At 36.3% G+C, this 13,781-nt stretch overlaps 2 protein-coding genes across 8 annotated transcripts; both read left to right on the top strand.

The window, feature by feature from the left end:
- Positions 1-1,269: 1,269 nt before the first annotated feature.
- On the top strand, positions 1,270-5,415 carry LOC122535060 (zinc finger FYVE domain-containing protein 1-like). 5 transcript variants are annotated; one of them, XM_043666241.1, is made up of 8 exons: positions 1,270-1,583; positions 1,804-2,013; positions 2,092-2,767; positions 2,835-3,101; positions 3,221-3,593; positions 3,675-3,936; positions 4,007-4,439; positions 4,523-5,415. In XM_043666241.1, exons 3-8 carry the CDS (start codon positions 2,317-2,319, stop codon positions 4,744-4,746), a joined length of 2,010 nt encoding a protein of 669 aa, XP_043522176.1. In that variant the 5' UTR covers positions 1,270-1,583; positions 1,804-2,013; positions 2,092-2,316; the 3' UTR covers positions 4,747-5,415. The 5 variants fall into 5 exon arrangements, with proteins under 5 accessions (XP_043522176.1, XP_043522177.1, XP_043522175.1 ...); XM_043666242.1 differs by having other exon boundaries at positions 1,758-2,013; positions 2,290-2,767; XM_043666240.1 differs by having other exon boundaries at positions 1,758-2,013; positions 2,261-2,767.
- A 124-nt stretch (positions 5,416-5,539) lies between these two features.
- On the top strand, positions 5,540-13,605 carry LOC122535061 (forkhead box protein N3-like). Of its 3 annotated transcripts, XM_043666245.1 has the most exons (7): positions 7,870-8,074; positions 8,173-8,254; positions 8,318-8,715; positions 8,810-9,246; positions 9,378-9,681; positions 9,760-9,865; positions 9,946-13,605. In XM_043666245.1, the coding sequence occupies exons 3-7, from the start codon at positions 8,343-8,345 to the stop codon at positions 10,220-10,222; spliced, it is 1,497 nt and encodes a 498-aa protein (XP_043522180.1). In that variant the 5' UTR covers positions 7,870-8,074; positions 8,173-8,254; positions 8,318-8,342; the 3' UTR covers positions 10,223-13,605. The 3 variants fall into 3 exon arrangements, with proteins under 3 accessions (XP_043522181.1, XP_043522179.1, XP_043522180.1); XM_043666246.1 differs by lacking the exons at positions 7,870-8,074; positions 8,173-8,254 and adding an exon at positions 5,540-5,755 and having other exon boundaries at positions 8,813-9,246; XM_043666244.1 differs by lacking the exons at positions 7,870-8,074; positions 8,173-8,254 and adding an exon at positions 5,541-5,755.
- The last annotated feature ends 176 nt before the right edge of the window (positions 13,606-13,781 follow it).

The raw sequence follows: 13,781 nt of genomic DNA, 5'->3' as shown, positions 1-13,781 counted from the left end.
ATATTTAAGTATTGAAATATTTCTATTATCACGTCTCTGTTCTGTGAATTGTGTATGTGTATGTATACAGGGTGTCCCGTAACTATAGTTACAACAATATAGGTTGAAGGTGATTCTACTATATGCGAAAGAATAAGTCAAAAAGAAGGGACAAAATAAAATTTTCCAAACCTAACCTAAACTTTTCGTTTTCGAGATAATTAAGCTTACAAGTTGATCGAAGTGTTGTACGAGTGAATTTAGCGAATTGTCACAGACGTGATAAAAAAGAATAATTAACAGGAGGTTATTTTACGCGCGAAAATAAGAAAAAAACGGAAAAATTTAAATTATTATATATATTACTATTATATAAATGTATATTAAAATTTTTGTGTCAGATGCTTCGTTTTCGAAAAGATTGAATTGAAAATTTATCAAATACACGTATATCAAGACTATTACCAACGAAACAAATTCAAAGTCTATTTCTCTTGAAAATGCCGCCTTAAACGAAAACAATTTTATTCTACACTTTTCATTTATTTTTGTATTCTATTATTATACAATATCTTGAATATCAATTATCTTATGCGGAATTAATTAAATTCGAGTATACTTGATAAATTTTCAAATTCGTTTTTTCCTCGACCAACAAAGAAAACGTTCTTTAATAAGAAAATGTTCTTTGTTTTCGACTCGTTATCTCGGTTGTACCACCACTTATGGAACACTCTGTATATATATAGTTATTTATAGACATTTATATATATATACATATATATCTGTAAACCTAATATATGCATCTTGTAACTTGCATATTACTAAAGCTAACTTTACAACTAATGTCATAAATCTTACAATATTCTTATTAATATATACAATGTAACAGTAATATTGGTAATATATCATACAACTTTTATACATGTATAATATTTACTGTATAAATATGCTGTTCATAATATTTGTTACATTATTGCGTAATATTTATTTTAAACATGTGTGCAACAAATCCTGAAAGTTTTCAACCTTCCAGCCTGAATCGAGAAGCTATTCTAATTTTCCCTCAAGTTTCATTGATTATTGGATACTTTCGATTAAATTCTAATCCACTCTAATTTTTTTCAAATTATCAATTCAATATTATCAAATTATTTTCAATAATCTACAATTCTACGCGAGAGAAATTTCGACGATGTTATATGAAATTGATAAAATTTTATATCAATTTTAAAGTGTTGAACAGAGATCTCATCGAAAATCAATCAAAAATTTGAAGAACGTAAAATTAACATATGTATTATTGCGATCATACGATTTCGCAACAAAGCGAGCGTGAGAACTAATTGCCCATGAACGAATCCGTGAATCACGTTGTGACGTGACTGTGACCAACATTCATCATCGCTATCTACCCCCTCTCCTTTGCGAAGGAGAAGCCACGATTACATTACGAGCACGTAGTTCGCATCAGAGTAATGCAATAAATATCAGTAAGTTTTACGAATTCGGTCGATGTGGCATGCATAATGAAAATAGCACCGAGATAAATATACCCAATTATACGTTAACGATCGCAAGCTGGTCGGAGAAATCGTTCTAAGGTAACGAATGCCGCCGCCATGAGGCAATTTATTGATGTTTTGTAATTTCCATGATCGGGGAAAGAAAAAGCTGAAACACACACATATACATGTCTATGTATATGTGTGTGTTTCTATGTATACATGTATATATCATACATCTACGTTTCTATGTATATATATATATATTCGCAGGTAGAAGAGTAAAATCTCGGAACGTTAGCCTTGAAGTTACTTTCAGTTGCAGCTCGGGGCGACTTTTCAAAGAGCTGCCTGTTGCAATTACAGTCTCAAGATCGGAGCGCATCGCATTTAGTTGCCCGTAATGGACGTACCAATAACAACCGATTGAAGTCTGGAATTCTGCAAATTCTTTCTGTATATACGTATCAGTGAAGCATGATTGTTGTACCGATGCAATTTTCAAACGTTTGTTTGTAATCTTTGAAAGGTAAGGTCGCCATTGCGGTTTTTGTCAATTTGCGCAGTTGCTTGGCAAAGTCAATGCTTTGTTTCTCTTTTCTTCTAGAGTCATTCCGTGTGTGCATTGTATACTGAGTCATTGCTATATTGCAGTTGTATATAGTATCAACTTGCAATGTCATTCACTATATATGTTGTATTTTTCATTCCATTAAATGGCCAGTGATGTTAAGCAATTTCAATTTCGAGCTTTTGATTTCTGATTGTTGACACAGTTGATGAAAGGTGTTTGCAACATTCTCAGAATAACACCGTTAGTTCATCCCTCATCATGAATACATTTTGGAAAGAACACAAATTGGCAACGACTGGTCCAGCTATCATGAAGAGTTTGGACACAACATGTATCTGCAGCAAACATATACATCATCCCAGCCGTGATTCCATAAATGGAAATGGAATGGAGAATGGGATACACATGAAATCTCAGTGCAACCAACCTAAAAGTTTCTTGTTGATAGACGGCCAGGAATATCTGAGGGTTAACAGTGCTGAACAATTCATGGAAAAGTTAAATTGCACTGATAAAGATCTGGAAGTAAAGGTGGTGTCTATCTTTGGCAATACCGGTGATGGAAAAAGTCATACTTTAAATGAAACGTTTTTCAAGGGGAAAGAAGTGTTTGAGACCTCAAACGATCAAGGTTCTTGTACTTTAGGTGTTTGGGCTGCGCTTGATCCTGTTCTTAACGTGATATGTTTGGATACAGAAGGTTTATTAGGTATGTATTATTTAATATGTATTTATATTTGTTTAATGATTATCTTGATGTAATTTATCTGTCTTAGGTATAACCTCTCATGAGAATGAAAGAACGAGACTGTTACTTAAAGTTCTTGCTGTGTCTGATGTTGTTGTCTATAGAACACAATCTGAAAAGCTGAATAGAGATTTGTTTACGTTTCTTGGTACTGCGTCGAGAGCATACAGTCATCATTTTCAAGCTGCTTTGCAAGCAATAGGACAAAGGAAAGGAGTTCAAGGCTCCTTGAGTGCTCTGGGACCAAGCATTATAGTATTACATGAGACTAGATACACCAAACCTTTGACCAACAGTACATATTGCCACATTCTCAGATTAACAGTAATTTCAAAATAAGAGTTTATCCGCAAAACGAAATAAAATAATTAAATCATTTATTGTATCATTAACGTGCTATTTTTTTTTTTATGGCAGATGGTTTAGAAAACGCGGAGGATATTCTTCGGACCCGTTTTGTTCAAATGAAGCTTGAAACTGAAGCGTTCAATTCCATAAAATACGTGGGTGTACAAAGAACAAATTCTATGACTGATTATGAACTTTTGCAAACAACCATTAAAAAAGAATTGGCCAACACTACTGTCCGATCAACCAGAAAGCCACATTTAGTTTACAACACATTGAAAATTTTGAACGAGAAATTTTCAGGAGAAATGGAGGATTTTTCTATTTTGTTTCCCGATCAGTATTTCACCTGTCCTGTTAAGTGTCTCAGCTGTGGGTCCAGATGCAACAGCAGTATGGGACATCTTTTAGAGGGAAAAGCTCACACTAGCGAGAACAAGTTGGTCTTGCATTTAATTATCACTCGCTCAGTGTAGTACATATGTATTAAAAAGTATACTACCGATATATGTTTCATTAGGTGTCGATACCAGCATCAGTATGAAAACGTAGTATATATATGCAAAAGATGTCATAGCAATGGAAATGAAGTTAAAGTTGTGAAACGAATACAAACTGAAAATGACAACAGCTGGTACGGGTTAGTTAAATATGCGTGGTCAGGAGATGTAATAGAGTGTCCACATTGCGGAGAGATATACAGGAGCCGTCAGTATTGGTATGGTAACAACAATCCAGAAGATCTTGCCGTTCGTACAGAAATCACACACGTGTGGAATACGGTACGTAGATAACAAGAAAAGTAATTCCATTGCGTTTTTTTTTTTATTTTTAATTAATTATTTTTTCCAGGCAAATAATTCAGCAATAACACAAAATACAGCACAAAGAGTAGTCGACGGTGTATCGTACATTACCGAAGCTGTAACCAATGTTTCGTTGCAACCAACTAAAGTTTTCTCGGCATGGATTGCGGATCAGGTTGCCCCATCCTATTGGAGGCCGAATAATGAAATAAAGCACTGCCACAAGTGTAAGACGTTATTTGGACTGACCGATACGAAACACCACTGTCGAGCGTGTGGCGAAGGCTTCTGTGAACAGTGTTCATCCAAAACGAAATGTGTTCCATCCAGAAATTGGCACACACCGGTACGAGTTTGTGACATCTGTTACAACAAGGACGAACCCGTTGAATCTGCAGAAGACGTCAACGCTAGAAAAGTATCAGAGCAAGTGGTATCTACTATTAATGCAGTTGGTACTGTTTTAAACTATTCAAAATGTAAGAGGACATATATTTCAGAAGAGAAGCGTAATCGCGTCTGGATACTTGTACTAATGCTGATTAATTTTTAATCCATTTAGCGTTTATCAAAGATACAGTTCGACCGTCTTATTGGGTCCCAGACTCGGAAATCGTCCGTTGTTGCATATGCTACCAAAAGTTCTCCATGTCTCTCACTTTACACCATTGCAGAGACTGCGGACGCGGAGTATGCCAAAAGTGCTCGCAACATCGTAAGCCTGTGCCACACAGAGGATGGGACAAGCCAGTACGTGTCTGCGACTCGTGCATAAAAATTGTCTAAGAAACGTTGGCGAACGTCGATAGAAGAGAGCATTGATGATTTCTTTGAAATATCAATCGATCTGCACAATATACATTGACGAATACTTCTCAGACTTTGTACGAGTTGCTTGTAAATTCATAAACGTTGTTTGCGTAATTTTTATTTTTCTTCGGGCAATGTTGGAATTCCTTCTCGTCAAACGAGCAAAAAAAAAGAGAAAGAAAAAGAAAAAGAAATTAATATTTTAATACAGTATTGTAAAAAGCGTTTCCTATAAATTGTGCCATGAGTGTACCTGTCTTTTTTATAAAATGTGTTTTTCAGAGAATGGCGGTAATTTAATGTTAAAAAAGAAAACCGTGTTCTGTGAGAGCAGGCTGTTAGTAGAAAATTATAATATTCTACGAACAGAGTATGGTGCAGTACGTTGTAGCAATATGTAAATATAATATAAATGGAGAAGTTGTAGAAGTATGGAAATATAATACAATAGCGCAATCGTATTTATCGACACGATGAATCGAACACTGTTATCAGTATCGCGGTTTACTGGGCTGTGACTGTTTTTAGATTCCGAAAACGAGCATTTATCCTTTTATCATGTAGCGCCCAGCGTATCCAGCTATTGCAGCTATCTATTTTATAATTTGAAAATGAACATTGCTTTTCGATAGATACTGTAATAAAGAAAAGAGAAGAAATAAATTTAGATTTCATTGAAAACGGGATTTTATTATCGTCTGTAATAAAAAAAACTACACCCGTAGATCGTAATATAAACCGAATGAAACGTCTTGTGAAAACAAGACGAGCTTTCTTCGCTAGAATGCCTCGTTGAAAATCGTATTTTCGCGGGTAACTGACTAAGTACGATTAATCGATGTCGAAGATGCGATACGAAATGTTTCGGTAACCACGTGATGACGTCAAAACATGGCGTCTCAATCAGCTGGGTGTTGTGTAGAGTGTGCCTGAGATGCCCGTCTTCAGAAAACCAACGGAGACCGCCGTCTGTCTACTCCGATACGTGAGTTCTTTCTTAAAAAAAAAGCAAAAGAAACAAAGAAACCTCGTATTGCTCAGCATCGATGGCTTCTGACGCGAAATTGAAACGCGGCCTCGCCAATCCGGACACACTAGGTTAAAAAACCCCGAAAAGACGCAAAACGCTGTTTCACCTCTTGAATATTCCGACGTCTGGTTCTCGTCGTGCAGAACACGAGCAAAGAATCGGCATCTACTGGGAACGTTGTGCAAAGTGTTCGTCGATTGATCAATATTGTTTAAACGCTCGAGAAACGTCTGAATTCAACGACCTGAAAAATGACGCGTACCGTGAAAATACGCGAAATATGGTCGACGGAGGAGTGTAGTCGGTGCATTTAAACCTCGCCTCTGTAACGAGATGCCGATCGTCCTCTCGTCGTCGTGATCGTCGCGACGCGTGACGGAGTGCGTGCCGTGTTGTGTGCGAGCGATGCCGTAGCCATTTTCATGTTTGCTCCAGTTTCGTAATCATTATCGGCTCCATGTTTGAATTCAACAAGTAACGCAGTGACATGTCTCGCTTGTTCCCGAATTCTCGTCCCCATGTCTCCCGTTATCCCGTCTCGCATTCGTCGACGTTCTCGCCTCGCGTATCCGCGACGTCCTTCTCTGGGAAACGACGACGAGCCGCGAGCCTCCGAACTTGAAACTCATACGCCTCCAAATCTGTTTATCACGTTCCACGTACCCTTTACATTGGGCCTCCTTCAGTCGCCTGTTTAAAAGGAAAAAAGAAAAACACATGCACACACGTACGCACGCACGCACGCACGCACACAAAGGTATATTGCATTTTCAAAAGTGTTGTTAGATAGTGTTTTTCGATCGATCCCCCCGTTTGCTCGCGATATGGCGAAAAACGTGTCGAAGAGAGCGGCGACTAGGCGACGCCATATTTATTTTTTTCTTTTTTTTTTTTTTTTTTTTTTTTTTTTTTTTTTTTTTGAAGATTTAAAAAACACGTCGCCACCATCGCGAGAAATTCCATGGAATCCGAAGAAAGATAACGAGTTGAAATGTGGTGAACAGCGCGACGAGCATCTCGGCATATTCGTTGATTACGGCAAAGTTTATTTCCGATTGCAATGTGTTTCCCGACAGCGGGCGGCCATTTTGTCGCTTGCTGGCGGATAAACAAATGACGACGTCGATGATCTGGGTTCGAGGCTACAGGCGCGTCGCATGCGCGGTAATTCAATTTCGCTTCAACTCACGCGTCTCCTCTTCCGTAATTAAACGGTATTCCCCGTGCGATACCGAAAATAGAAAACGAAACGAACGTCTCTATTTGAGACAAAACCTCTCTCTCTCTCTCTCTTTCTCTCTCGCTCTCAATCTGTACGGTTTACTTTCGCATCTCGTTTGTTTTTACGCATTTTTTACAGATACAAAGTCACGATTCGAAACGAATACGTTACACGTGTCTCATTTGTGTGTGTATGTGTATATGTATATGTATATGGTATTTCGAAATTGGATTTTGCTTTGCGCAGATGCACGTGACTAGTACTTTCGTGCATACATAATTATTCATCAGCGTCGCGACGATGTTCGGCGCCTCGCGATGTTTAACCTCTTAGCTGTGAATGATACGAGACTATACTCGTCATGAAGAAATAGCAATTTTTTATGCAATGACAAGTATCGAGAAAAGTATAACAATTTGTTATTTGAATTAAATTTCTTGTGCAAAGTGAAACATATTTGTAAATTTTTAGAATATTGTCAGACTAAACTTTCTAAATATTTTCTTGCTATTAATATTAATCAAGTCAAACAATGAGATTGTTGATTTTCCAAAAAAAAAAAAAAAAAACTAGTTATAAGTTTTAACTAATTTAGTTCAATTTTACAGCAGCTGTACGTACTCTGTATTTGACGAGAGCGTTCGTCGTTCTAGAGCGACACAATGCGGATACACACTTTTAAAAATGGCACCACAGCTGAGAGGTTAACGAGTGAAGTGGAAAGTCTTAAATTCTTTCTTTTCGCTGGGTTAGGGACAACGTTGATCTCTTTTTTTTTTTTCTTTCTTTCTTGATTAAAGAGATCCAACTTTTGCCCCGAAACTCTTACTCGTTTATTGGGTGTAAAGGCGCACGTTGCTAGGATCGTGAGAAGCTGTTGCTTGGTAACAGTATTTCTGCCTCGTTGGCGACCGAAGCTCGTCGATTCTTCGCCGCTTCACGGATCAAACGTCCCTCCTCCTCGAAACGAGCCGAGCAACTACCAGTAACGAAAATATAACCTTAGTTGTTAGTGACCTTCAAGATGATTTTAAGGGACTTGAAAAGAACCGGTAACTCTCGCTGTCTCTCCTCGAGTCCACGTGACCAAAAACGAACATTGCGTTACCAAAGTATAAAGTACACCAAAGTATAGTTTTTGTATATCTAGTTTTAGTATCCAACGGGGAAAAAAAAAAAAAAAAACGGAGGAGACTGTAGGCTGAAGAGATGCGAGCGAGGAGGATAGCAAGGTTAATTGAGAACCGGCCGTGTCTCTGTTGCTGTTTGGTATTAACGCAACTTTTGTTTTGCAGTGACGAAGAAGGTACTTGACCCAGTATGCCGCCAGATAGACCGGACGCGTCAGGCGTGGAGACCGGCATAGGACTGAGCAGCACGCAGGTTTTCAACTTCGGGGAAACAGTGTACACGATGAAGGAGAAAGAAAATGCGAGTGCTTTTGTCGAGACGAATTCAACCGAGGAACTTTCTATGTCCGACAAATCTGTCGAGAAGAACAGCCAGTCGGACGATGATCTGACCTCGTTGAGCTGGCTTCATCAGCAGAACTTGTTGAAGGGTTTGGACATTTCAAATCCGACGAAAGACACGAAGAACGAAAACGCGTTGAATAACAATGTCTGCGACGATACGGCAGACTTCTCTGAGAACACCAATTCTGTATCGAGTTTAGACGATGGTTACTGCCCAGGTAATTTCCAATCTTTAGCTTGTAGCTGTTACAACAACAACGACAATGACAATGATGGAATGTAATTCTCATTTTTTGTTTCAATTTTTCGCAGCAGATAATAGTGGCAAGATAAATAACACGGCGTCGCATGGTAATAGTCAAAACTATCAACATTCGAATAAAAATGGTCAAAAATCAATGCAAATCTTTCAGGAATCTGTAAAAAGTCATTACAGCACCTCGCAAAACAATCAGACGAAGATATCCCTGAACAACAATAATCTGCCAGTCTCAAATCGCAACAAACACCCAACTCATATACCATATGATCCTCACTTGCATAGAAACAGTAAACCGCCATATTCATTTTCTTGTTTAATTTTCATGGCTATTGAAGATAGCCCAGTAAAAGCTCTACCAGTCAAGGAAGTATATGCTTGGATATTGGATCACTTTCCATATTTTAGGAACGCTCCGACTGGGTGGAAAAATTCTGTTAGACATAATCTAAGCCTAAATAAATGCTTCCGTAAAGTAGAGAAAGCACCAGTAAGTGTTACATGTCATAATATTCGTGAGAAGAAAAAAAAAAAAAGAGAGAGAGAGAGAGAGAGAGAAAGAAAAATCGTCTCTCTTCTAAAAATAAAAAAAAAAATTTAGTGAAACGTCTTTCCTTTTAGAATTTGGGCAAAGGTTCGCTATGGATGGTAGACGCCCAGTATCGTCCGAATCTGATACAAGCGTTATCCCGCGCTCCTTTTCCACCTCCAACCGCTCAAACTTTGTCTTCCCCTGAAAAACCACAAAAGAAGAATACCGGTACACGTCTACCTGATCCCATTCTGTTTCCATACCTCTCCAAAAGACTGGCATCGAGCAACATTACCGACAACACAGACACTGAAGTAGATAGCGATGTAGACGCAGCTGCAGCCGCTATGCTTTCCTTTAAACACGGACCCATTATTTTAAATCACAATAAAGGTAAAGTATCTGATGAAGGAGATGACCGAACTTGCCGAACGAACATTACATTCGATAACTCATTCAATTCTGTTGCAGATCGTAAACGGAAAATACCGGAATCCGAGATATTGGTTCCTGTAATCACCAGGAGCTCCAGCGAGGACCACACTTACAGTTGCATTACCTCAGTCAGGCAAGAAAGGTAAGGATGCCATTAATCAACAACTTTCGTCTGGCAAAACAACTTTGTAGATAATAAATTGTACGTGTTTGTTTCTCAAGTAAATATCCAAGGAAGGAAACAAATCCCGATTTCGATGAGCAGCGGAAAATAGCGGAAGGCGCGGACGCGCTTTTAAATCTAGCTGGTGTTACCACACCGCTCAATCAGAATAGAACGCATCATGTACAAGGTATTAACTCGACGCCAAAGTCCGAGGGTACGTCGAAGCTGAAAAAACGTTCAGCCTCGAATGATTATTCGAACATACCAGAGAAAAGACGTAAGCATTGGCCAAAGTGGAGTGAAGGGAAGCGGTATTTAAAACAAATTATATAAGGATACTTCGGTTATAATGTGTACATACGTAGCATCGCAAATTTCCTATTTTTCTTTTCCATATTCAAATGCGAACTTTGAGCTCAAAATTCTATCCTCGGTATGAATTTCATTGACAATGGACTTAAATGGTGCGTCGTTGACGATGAATCTGTTGTCTCTTTGGATAAGAATTTGATTAGATTTGTTAGACATCTAAGAAGAAAGAGTGAGAAGAACGCGATGTGTTCTATCGAATTAGGAGAAAAGAAAAAGCTCTATTAGGTGCATTTCTATTTAAAAGATTAAAAAAAAAAAAGAATAACGACAATGTAAGGGTGGCGAAAGGAAAGAAAAAATTGGCGGTCGCTCAGGGTTAGAACTCGCTATATGCCAAAATGAATATTCAATAGCACTAAGCAACAAGCAATAATAGAAAGATAGCGTTAAAAGGTGGAAAATTACTTTCTCAAGGTATTGTTAAGACATGAATACAATTATAAGTGGCTCATGGAACATCAATGAGAAAACAAGAAAACAATATCGCGTACTAAAACTAAAATAACGATAAACTTTTTAGACCTGTTGTGACAATTATACATATTAATTCATAGAGAGTTTAATTAATGATAATAGAGTTCTATATTAGGTTTTTTGTAGATATGTATAGAAATATAATTGATATCTATTCGATAGAGAAATTGATAATATATTTAAAAAAAAGATTATATATATATACACACACACACACACACAGACGCAGACATACACACACGCGCGCGTTCATTCACTTTCACTCGCATATATACACGTTCATGTTCACATACTCATTCATTTACACTCAAAATACATCTGGTCATATACGCAATTGTATGTGTGCAAAATGTGTGCCGCGAAAAGCTATATAACGAAAAGAACTTTAAAAAAAGAAAAAAGAAGGAAACAAAAGTCGAGGTACACTGAATATGGATTTGAAATGAACAATATTATCATTTCATGCCTTTTTCTACTCTCTTCGTGGCTTTTGAGATGATTTTGAACAATGCTGTACATATGTAGATCCTGTAATGTATGCACAGACCAGTTTAGAAAAAAATTTGTTGAAACATCAATATATATAGATATATATATACATGTAGCGTCGAATTGATAAGTATCGATTGGAAGAAATGTATAAAGGTATAAGGCAAGAGTGTCATCCTATTTTTATAAAAAAAGAAAATAAAAAAACAAATATATCTATAATATTAAGAGATCTTGTGAATACCTGATAAATAATGAAGATGTATCTGAAATCGATGAACTGGTCTTGTATACATTGATATTGTAGTTCTATATAGAGAGAACGTATATTTTTACAGGGCACTGCCCGCGTGATAAAAGCTCTTCCTAATAATTGCTAAAAAAAAAAAGAAGAAAAAAGAAAAAAAAATTATGAAAAAGAAACACAGTTCATTAGCTTAAACCATTTACTAATTATATCTTGCGTGACACTACAAACACAGCATGGTAGCGCAGCCTAAGTAATTCCATGTATTTACATGCCATATATATAATACAAAACCTTCGTTAAAAGGGATAAAACGTGAAATGCATAATCTTGGTTTTGAATAACGAACGTGTAAAAGTGAGAGCACACACTCTTAAAGAAAAAAACGAATGAACTTGGTTACCAATTAAAATGTGGCGAAATTTTTTCGATCGGAGACGTTTCTAGTCTTACGATTACACTATATATATATACACATATATATGTATAAAATGGAACGATATCAGTTATTAGGTTGATAATGATATTTAAGCGTCACAAATGCTATTAACAGGTAAATTGTTACTTGTAATATATGTTACTGCTGGCTCAGATACCTTTCGAAATGTGTACATGCGAGACTCATTATTGTCGCTTCTTAAAAAAAGGTGCAATTTAGTTTTAACTTATTAACCATGTACTGTTTATTCTCTAACGTTTACTCTCTAGTTACTTTCCAAGTCGGCGAAGTGCTGATGATAATTTTCAGTCAGTAAAGTTATTGCACTTAAGAACGTTACGCTAAAATAAAAGTGTTAGATGTTATTAACGTGCGAGAATGACGAGAGTGGAAAGTAATTAATTTTTAGCATCACAAAAGCGGATCGACGATACGATAAATATTGAAAAAGAGAAAAATGGGCAAATATCGAATATAAGGCGCGCTGCCAAAAAATTTTATGTGATTGTAGCTAGTCAGCTACAAAGGGAAAATATCCACGATTATAAAAAAAAAAAAGGTGCAAGGAAGAATGCCATGTTTATACGCGATCGAGGGAACTTCAGTTTTTGAGAGAAATATTATATACATTTCACCGTAAAATTATTCTATTTAGCACACACACACATATTTATATAATATACAGAAATATATATCTATATATATATATATATATAATATATTAAATATGCTTTAGAAACAAAAGAAAAGCAAGCACGTGTTCGGTAGCGGGCAGTTCTTTTTCGAAATTTGTATACGCACGAGCAAGACCAGTTTTTGTAGACTTTACGTTTTCTATTGTCTGTGATATTATTGCAAAAGTGAACATACCTTGTTGTTGTTGTTGTTAATTATATTTTGGTAAAACAAGTTTTAGAGCTTTATAAGTTTTATCGTTTAGAGAAGGGGAAAGAGGGGAAAATGAGGAATGGAAGAGTGACACTTTTCTGATATTAATTGGCATTCTTGCTGACACCTACACATTCTGATCTATAGATAGACAGAATGGCATCATTGAAACTAGCAATATATTATAAATATTCTATTATATATATATACATATATATTGAAAGTAATATCACAGTTTTCACACGCTATTTGTTGAAAATTTTTAGTCCTAGCTTTTGTTTGCTATGACTGAAGATCTGTTCTTCCATGTAGTTTATTCTAATCTAAATAAATTAGGGGGTGGGATGCCATTTATAAGGATAGTGACATAGGGTTAATCGATCCGTTACAAATTAGAATAATCGATTAGCAAAGTGAATATAAAGCAATATGTACCAGTATATCCTGACATTGGGCAAAATACTCGTTAGTCAGCCGGTCCGTACAAAACAAAAAGCAAAAAAAAGAAAAAGAAAAAAAAAAAGAAATGTATCTTCATCTACTACAATATGTACAAGTCAATGTTACAGCGCGCGTTTGTATAGAGAGAAATAAGTATACAAAAAAACTGTAAAAACTCTAATCGTACAAGATAGTTAACTTATAGAGTATTTTTTATGAAGTATTATTGTAGCGTAAATTGCGATATAAGACCGTCATTTTTCGTAAGCTCGCATAATCCTTAAACGCATACAAATTATTAATTTAATGCAACATTAAAAGATCGTTGTTTCCTATATCAAATAAGACCGGCTGATACTAAATGAAATAAAAAAAAACACCGTCGACAACATAATAGCAGAACACCAAAAAAAAAAAAAAAAAAAAAAAAAAAAAAAAAAGAAAAGAAAAGAAAAGAAAAAGGTAAAGAAGCATCAAGTATAAGAAGCAAATCATGATAAATCATCGCATCGCGACTAGCCACGGACAATCAAAATGTATAA

This window comes from Frieseomelitta varia, unplaced genomic scaffold, assembly GCF_011392965.1.
Source record: "Frieseomelitta varia isolate USP_RPSP 00005682 unplaced genomic scaffold, Fvar_1.2 scaffold_666, whole genome shotgun sequence".
In the NCBI taxonomy this organism is placed as follows: domain Eukaryota; kingdom Metazoa; phylum Arthropoda; class Insecta; order Hymenoptera; family Apidae; genus Frieseomelitta; species Frieseomelitta varia.
The sequence above is the reverse complement of the archived record's forward strand: the minus strand, read 5'-3'. Positions and strand labels throughout refer to the sequence as shown.